Source organism: Zonotrichia albicollis, chromosome 1 (genome assembly GCF_047830755.1).
Source record: "Zonotrichia albicollis isolate bZonAlb1 chromosome 1, bZonAlb1.hap1, whole genome shotgun sequence".
NCBI lineage: Eukaryota > Metazoa > Chordata > Aves > Passeriformes > Passerellidae > Zonotrichia > Zonotrichia albicollis.
This window is the reverse complement of record NC_133819.1, coordinates 1763857-1772505: the sequence shown is the minus strand read 5'-3', so window position 1 is coordinate 1772505 and position 8649 is coordinate 1763857. Positions and strand designations below refer to the sequence as shown.

At 54.8% G+C, this 8649-nt stretch overlaps 1 protein-coding gene across 1 annotated transcript in view; it reads left to right on the top strand.

Moving 5' to 3' along the window:
- Positions 1-590: 590 nt before the first annotated feature.
- Positions 591-8649, top strand: part of WNT9A (Wnt family member 9A) — a 62694-nt gene continuing 54635 nt past the window's right edge. Inside the window, exon 1 of the mRNA XM_074539232.1 lies at positions 591-826. Within this exon, the coding sequence (XP_074395333.1) occupies positions 732-826 (95 nt within the window). The 5' untranslated portion in view covers positions 591-731. The remainder of the gene's footprint in view (positions 827-8649) is intronic.

The window sequence follows — 8649 nt, the reverse complement described above, 5'->3', positions numbered from 1 at the left end:
GCACAACCTCCCTGATCCTTGCACGGCCACCCAGCGGTGTCACCTGCAACACCCACGCCTTGCTGCCCATGCCATGCCCGGATGCCAATCCCTTGCACACCCACCCAGATGCGGCACACCTACCCCTTGGCACACCCAGCCCTTTCAGGTCTGCTTGATTCGTGCACAGCTGCCCAGATGTGGCGCACCTATCCCTTGCACAACTGTCCACCCCTGGCACATCCAGCCCTTGCCCAGCTGCCCACCCCTGGCACATCCAGCCCTTTCAGGACTGCTCCATTCTTGCACAGCTGCCCAGATGCGGCACACCCACCCCTTGCACATCTTCCCTGTTGCAGCCCTGGCACCTGCAACCCCCACGCCTTGCACACCTGGCCCTGCTGCCCATGCCACACCCAGATGCCAACCCCTTGCACACCCACCCTGGCACACTCATCCCTCTCTCCCCTCCTGCCCTCTCCCCTTCCCCACCGCGTCCCGCTCTCCCCGCTCCGCTCGCGTTCCCCGCTCTCTCCCCGCCCCTCCGCTCCGTGTCCCTCCTCCCGGGGCGTGTCCCCGTGTCGCAGCCCGCCTCTCCCCCCTGTCCCTCCCCCCCCGGCGGCCCCTCCCCGGCCCGCCCCGCCGCCGCTCGGGCTCTCTCCGCCGGCCGCGCTATAAGAAGCGGGGCGGGCGGCGGGGCCGCAGCGGGCGCGGCGGGGGAACGAGATGAGCAGCGCCGGCGCCGCTGCAAGATGCTGGATGGACACGTCCTGCTGGGATGGCTCTCCTCCTGCGCGCTCCTAGGGCTGCTCGCCTGCGCCCCGCGGCCCTCCGCCGCCTACTTCGGGTAGGTGCCCCCCGCTCCTACTCTGTAACTTTTGCCTGAGTTTGTTTTTTTTGACGCTCAAGGGGTTTTGCGCTTTGGTGGGGATGCCGCTGTTCTTCTGCGGGTACCCTCCGTTCCTCGGGGGTGCGGGCATCCCCTCTTGGAGTGACAGCCGGGACAGGGGCAGCGACAGCGCTGTGCCCGCGGCTGTCCCGCGTCCCAGCGCCCGGAATCCCCTTGGATTTGCCAGGCGGGACCGGGCGCTCCGGGAGCCGAGGTTCACAGCCCCCCGGGAGCTGCCGGGCTGAGTCCCGGGGCCGGGGGCGAGTGAGCGCTTCGTTCCCCCATTCTCCGCACTGAGCGGACCTGCAGCGCACCAGTAACCCCGCAGCACGGGACAGCGCGGAGAAAATTCAGTTTTCCCCGCAATTAAAGCATGGGTTTCTATACCAGGTGCCGGCAAGGGGGTGCTGCCCGTTGTTTTTTGGGGGATCCGCGGGTGCGGGCGCCGCATCCCCGGCGCTCACCTGTGCGCGGGGCGCGGCCGGCAGGGGGCGCTCCCGGCCCGGCGCGCGTCGCGCAGGTGGATCCCGATCCCTTCCCGACCCCCGATCCCGGGGATTTATCTCCATTATCCCGGGGGTTTTATCCCCCTTATACTGAGGTTTTATCCTTCTTATCTCGGGGGTTTATCCCCCTATTTTTATCCCTCTTATCCCGCTGTCCCGGCTCCATGCGGTGAGCTGGACCAGCCGATTCACCCCGCTCCCGTTCAATACCCCCCGCAGCCGCCTCAGCTCCGTGTGGGTTTTCCCTCTGTGCTTTTTGGGCTGTCGCTGCCTCTTATCCTTAATTTTAAACCCTTTGTCGCAAAACGTTGTCGGTTTGAGAGAGGAGTTTGACGCGAGCACCTGTGTAAGAGGTTTTGTGTAAGTTTGCACAACAGTGGGAGTTCTTGCTTCGTTTTCTTTTTTTTTTTCTTTTCCCTTTTTTTGGGATGTTGTGTTGCGACCACTGGTAGGAGCCACTGGACCAGCCCTGGAGAATGTTTTAGCAGACTTGAGGTTTTCCCCCCTTCTTTCCAGTAAAACAAATCCTGGTGTTGAGGCTTGTCCATTGCTTGTGGTCTGGCAAAGTTTTCCAAACAGCGCTACTTACATCTTCTGTTTCCAACTCCACAACCGTTTCACTTCCTGCTGCTGAGGCTGGTTTTCTAAGGAAACAGCCTGTCCTGTGTGTGCAGGTTTTTAGGAAAAGCCCTTTTCTCCCTGGGCAGTGTGCACAGGGCTGTTCCCAGCCCGCTGGCTCGTGTGTCTGCCCAGGACCACCGGCACTGTGCAGCTCAATTGTGCCTTGGGGACTGACAGGCTCTGCAAGGAGTTTGGCTGTAACTCTCCCATTAATCCCTGCTGTGCTGCTATCTGCTCTAGAGCAGCAGGTAACTCATTCCAGTTCCTTCTGGGGTTTCTCTCTTGGCTTCCAGAGGTTTTAACTGTAGGAGGGACATTCTGAGCCAGGGGCAGTGTCTGCTGTCTGTCCTGACTGCTTTGGGATTTTCTCTGCCTTGGTACAGCTGCTGTTTCTGGTTTGAGACTCCCTGCCTGGCAGAGAGGAGATGCTGCCAGATGTGCCCCCAGCCAGATGTGCACTCCAGGGCTGCTGTGCTGTGCAGTGGAGTTTGCTTATGCAAAACCTCCTTGTTTCTGGTTAAAGCCCCAGTGAAGGAGCAGCTGACCCCCTCTTTGTTCTTCCAAGAGCAGAGGCTGCACTTGCAGAGCTGCTGGGGCCACTGGGAATAGTCAGTGCTGAGATCCCAGCTCCTGATAACCCACAAGTGTGTGTGGAAGAGCTGAGCCCTCCTTGCTGTGGGTTTCTCTCTGTTGGTAAGGAAAGAAATCCCACCTGGTAAAAAAGCTGGGTGTTCCTGCAGAACTCCCCAGTTCTCTCTGCAAGTAGAACTGCAGAGAGTTCCTGCAGAACTTTCCAGTTTTCTCTGAAAATGCCCTAGGAAGGCTGGTATTGATCTTTTTTCTTTGCCACGTGCATGAAGGAGCTGCTCCAGGTGAGGCAGCACATCTGTTCATTCCGATAAATCCTTGCTAACAGCATGGCTGGATGACCTGAGCTAAAACACACCCTCCAGGCAGGGAAAGGATGCTTCTTTTGAAGCAAAGCCACTTTTTGGTGGCCTGCTGGCCCCTCTGGGTGCTGGCATCGCTGTGGAGGAGGTGGTGGGGCACGGAGTGAGGCAGTGCTCAGCAGATGTCACACTTTGGCTGCTCCCTTCCTCAGCCTGGAGGGGGACAGAGACAGCTGTGGATGATCCCTTCCCCCCCCAGCCCCAATGTCTTATTTCAGGGAAAGAATTCCACGTCTCCAAATGTTTGGCCTGGTGGGGAATGAGTGCCCAGGGACAGAAACGGGGCATGGTTACAGGGTAATGAGATTGTGTCAGCATGGAGTTATGTCTGAGCCTGTCCCAGGAGGGGATGCTGGGCTGGGGACACCACGGCTGGAGGCTGCTGTGCTTCCCTGGTGTTCTTGGAAGGATGCACAAGTGGCTGAGTAGGATAAACACCCTCTGGAAGCAGAGTTTGGGGTGCAGGTGGGGCTCTTGCTGCTGTTCTGCTCCATCCTCAAGCTGCCCGACTGGGAGATGTGCTGATGGTCTGTGGAGGGAGAGAGAGATTTTCCCATTTTCCCTTTTTCTGAGGGGAATTCTGGCAGCTGGATATTGCTGCCCTCCTCCTGGAGCAGGTGCCAGCAAGACCCAGGGTTCCTGCACCTGCAGTGATGCTGAGCAGAGCTGAGACCCTGCAGGCACCTGCTCAGGAGGGGCTTGGAGGGTTTATCTCTGCCCTAACTCTTAGGAAGCAGCTGGAGGAGCTGCTGGTGGGATGTGGTGATGCTGCAGCTCCTAAACCTTGGCTGATAAGAACTTTTTGACAGAGAGAAAAAAGCACGTCTGCAAAACTGAGCACAGCCCTGCTGGCTCTTGGTGCACTTAGAGCTGCCCCTAAGCAGATGATGATGATGGGAGTGGCTGAATTTTGTGGAATTTTGAATTTTTGGGGGGAGGCATTGCCTGGGGCTCTGTGTCAGCCCGCTGGGATGCACTGGCTGCCCCAGGGGTGAGCCTGCTTTTATGTCCAGCCACGGCCTCTGCAGCTGGGCTGTCTGAGCACTAATTTGCACCATATTCCAGCAGGCTGCTGGGGGGAGTCTGGAGCAGCCCCAGGCTGCCAGGATCCCTGAGAAAGCATTGCATTTCAGTTTTCCTCCCTGCTCTGCTTTGCCGGTGCCTGACACGCTCTGGGCGTGGGTACCTCCCCTCCCTCCCTGCCTTTCCTCTCTCCAGTGTGGCTGGGGGTGGTGGGAATGCCAGAACAGCATCTGGGAGTTGTGCTGGGACTTGCACTTCTGGGCTTTGGAGGTGGCAGGTGACAGGATTAGCCATGCTGGGGTGACAGGGGGGCTGAGGAACTTCAATCCTGCTGTGCCCTGTGCTGGTGGGAAGGGAAACCAACCCGTGGGAGCTTCTGCTTTCCTGATCTGGGGTGACCCAAGCCATAAATCAACTCCTCTATTTTCTGTTCTGATTTAGAGTCTGATTCAGTTTTGATGCACCCCTTTTTTAAAAAAAAATAATATTATTTTTTAATTCTTGCTGGAAGGAATATTTTTTCTGCTGGTTGGGATTTTGCTCTGCTTTCCCTCCGGGAGCAGAAGGATCCCAGCAGCTCTGCCCCCTCTGCAAACACTTGTCAAGACAGTAGTAATGTTACAAGTGGCTCATGCTTACATAGTGTTTATATTGACAGATTGCAATGTTCTGCATAAATGTAACTGATCTGTCCCCTGCACGCAGGCAACAGGAACCCTCAAATGCTCACGGGGGGAGAGGGAGGGAGGCAGGGGAAGCATAGCTTGCCCTAATTTACCAACACACCACTCACTGCGGGCTTTGCAGTGTGGGAAGCGCTGTGTATTTTTATTCCCTTTGGCAGGTGCAGGATAGGTGCCCTGCTCTGCTGTGGGGTAGAAACCTCGCTGTTCAGGGTGTGATTTTGTTAGGAGGGACTTGGAAAAGAGCAGGATGTTGGACTTGAAGGGGCTGTTCAGACACCCTCAGGGTTCCTGAGTGGGGCATGAAATCACCGTGAGTTCCAGAGTCAGCTGTAGGATAGAAACCTCATCCTTCAGGGTGTGATTTTGTTAAGAGAAACTTAGAAAAGAGTGGGATGTTGGACTTGAAGGGGCTGTTCAGGGTGTGATTTTGTTAGGAGAGGCTTAAAAAAGAGTGAGATATTGGACCTGAAGACGCTGTTCATGTGCTGTGAGCACTCTGGGGTGGGTTCCTGAGTGGGGCATGAAGTCACCCTGAGTTCCAGCATCAGCTGTAGGATAGAAACTTCACTGTTCAGGATGTGATTTTGTTAAGAGAGACTTAGAAATGAAGAGGATGTTGGACTTGAAGGGGTGTTCACGCACCATGAGCACTCTAGAGTGGGTTCCTGAGCGGGATGTGAAGTCACCATGAACTCCGGTGTCAGCTGTAGGATAGAAACCTCATCCTTCAGGGTGTGATTTTGTTAGGAGAGACCTGGAAAAGAGCAAAACATTTGACTTGAAGGGGCTGTTCAGGTGCTGTGAGTGTTCTGGGGCATCAGGGGAAGCTGAGCAGGGTGCAAAGTCACCCTGAGTTCCAGCGTTAGCTGTGGGATAGAAACCTCGTCCTTCAGGGTGTGATTTTGTTAGGAGGGACTTAGAAAAGAGCAGGATGGTGGACTTGAAGGGGCTATTCAGGGTGTGATTTTGTTAGGAGAGACTTGGAAAAGAGGAGGATGTTGGATTTGAAGGGGCTGTTCGGGCTGCTGTGAGTGCTCTGGGGCAGGTTCCTGAGTGGGGCATGAAGTCACTGCAAGTTCCAGTGTCAGCTGTAGGATAGAAACCTTGTTCTTCAGGGTGTGATTTTGTTAGGAGAGACTTAGAGCAGGATGTTGGACTTGAAGGGGTTGTTCAGGTGCTGTGAGCATTCCGGAGTGGGTTCCTGAGTGGGGCATGTCACTGCAAGTTCCAGCATCAGCTGTAGGATAGAAACCTCGTCCTTTAGGATGTGGTTCTGTTAGGAGAGACATAGAGCAGGATGTTGGACATGAAGGGGCTATTCAGGCACCGTGAGCGCTCTGGGGCGGCTTCCTGAGCGGAATGCGAAATCACCCTGAGTGTCATCTGGAATGTCCCCTCCAGAAGCAGCAATCCCACGGGCTCTGCCAGGTGGAGTGTCCCCTCCATGAGAAGCCATCCCACAGGCTCTCTGCCCATTTCCCAGCCCGTGGGCTGCTCTGGGCGATGGCAGAGCCCGTGTGTGTGTGGCTGTCACTGGAGGGTGGTGTGGGGCCACGTGCAGGCCGCTCCAGGCCGCGGTGGCTCTGCCGGGCTCTGGCGTGTGTGAGATGGAGCAGCTGCTCCCCAGCACGACCCAAAAAAACAAAACCTGGCCTGGGCTGGCGAGGCAGGAATGCAGCAGGCAGGCAAACACAGCTGGAGTGCCCGGAAAGGCCGGCTCAGCCATCCCGCCCTGAGCCGCGCGTTCCGCTGCTCCCACACGGCTCTGCGGGGTTCAGCTGCTGCTTTTGGGGTTTTCTTTGGAAAAAGGGAAGGGTTTGCCTGGTTTGGGTGGGTGGGTTTGTTTTTTTCCCACCCTTCCTGTGCTTTTTTGGAGCTGGGTGAGTTGTCGCTGCTGTGAGCCCTGCCTGGCTTGGCTCCCAAAGTTGGCCTCTCTGGGTCAACTCAAAGCAGTGTTTAACCTCCATTCCTCTGGAGAGGGAACCCTGTGCCCAGGAGCAGAATTTGCTTTGGAGGTGCCTGGAAGTGGAACTGGATTTGATCAAGTGCCATGAGTGTGGTGGCAAAGCCAGGAATATTTGGAAAAATAACCGTGCCAGACCTGCATCTTCATCCCTGGGGAGCAGGATTTGTCCCAGATCGGGCTGGGAAGTGTCTGGAAGCTCTTCCTGGATGGAGCAGCATTAACTCAATCAAGAATTAGTGATTTTTTGGCTTAAGTAGTGGATTGATCACATTGCTTGACATTTTGGAACCACCACCTTGTGCCTCAGTTTCCTTCCCTTGGAGCTGTTCCTTTCTGAACACAGGTTAATGATGACCACTGCTGCAGCCTCCATGTCCAAATATTGCATTTTTCTTTTTCCCAGTGCTGTAAATGACACCTTGGAGGGGGAAGATGGGTTGTTAGGAGACTATTGAGTGGATACCTGGCAAAGCAGGAGGCTGGTGACTTCCTTTAGCCTGACTGGTGATGCAGAACCAGAGACCAGGAATCCACAGGACTCTGGTCTCCTGCTGAAAGGCCTGGTCAATGATTAACTTGATTTCTGGAAGCTGCTGACAACAATAAAAGGGAGTCCAGCCCCACAACCCCAACACAAAGAGCCCCAGACTGTTTAATAATTAAAGGCCTTGTGCTTTATCGGGGTAATGAGAATGGCCTGAAGGCTTATTTGGTGGTAGGTAATTGAATTAGGCTGTGGGATTGGGAAGGGGGGAGCAGGTGAAGTGGAAAGTCTGGAAGACTGCATGGAGAAGCCTCTGTGATGCAGCTTAGTCAGAATCTTTCTGACCAGAGCAAGTTTTGTCAGTTTTTGCTGCTTTCTTCATGTTTCTGTTGGATTAATTAATTCTGCTGGCAGACTTGGTGTATTTTCCTCTTGGAGGATCATGGAATGATTTGGGTTAGAAAGCTTTTCTAGTTTCACCTCCTGCCATGGGCAGGGACACTTTTCACTGTCCCAGGGTGCTTCAAGCCCTGTCCAACCTGGCCTTGGGCACTGCCAGGGATCCAGGGGCACTCTGTGCCAGGGCCTCACCTCCCTCCCAGGGAAGGATTTCCTCCTAACACCTCACCTAAACCTGTTTTCTTTCACTTTAAAACATTCCCACTCATCCCATCACTATCTACCTGTATAAAAGCTCTCCCCAGCTCTCTTGTGGATATTCCTGCCCAGGGATACTCCATTCCATTCTCTTCATTTAAGGATGTGCTGACAGTGTTGTTATTTCTAATAAATGTTGGTATTTAAACATTTTTAAAGTTTTTTTTTAAGTGGAAAATCTGAATCAGAAGAAACTGTCGAGGTTAAGCTGTTGTGGGGGTGGCTGGGGAGTCAGTGGAGGTGCAGGACCAGTGACCACCAGTGGTGTTCCCACAGTGTGAGGCATTTGTGGTCCAGAGCTTCACAGGGGTGGTGGCACATGGAAATGTTGGCTCAGGAGAGCTCAAGACTGGATTTGCCTTCCCTGTCTCCTGTTTCATCCCTGTGCCTTGACCCCTTCTAAGAGGGAGTTAGGTTTTGCAGATGTTTAATCAGAATGCCTCCACTGTGGGGACTACCAGAGGTGGGAGGACTTCTGATGCCAGAAGCTCCATGTAGATCCTCTCTGCTCCAATTCCATGGAATAATGTGGCTCCTTCAGGGCTTGGGTTCTGTGGCCACCTGAGTTCTGTGGAAGAGGAAGGTGTCAAATCTTCCCCTGATGATTGAGGAGAGAACTTGATGCATTCAAATTGTCTTGATCTGCTCCCCCTCAATTTCTGTCCCTGTGGTTCCAGCTGCCTTGAGAGACCCCTGTGGGGTGGGATGGTGCCGAGTTCACTCTGAAACCTTCTATTAAACACCAACTTCCCAAGTTCCCAACTCCCAGGGTGGTGTTGGAGCAATCCAAGAACTCTCCTGGACCTGTTCTTCTAACCTGAAACCTTCTGAGGCTCTGGCTTCCCCCCACACTGGAGCTGCCCCTTCTCCCTGCAGCCAGAACAGCTC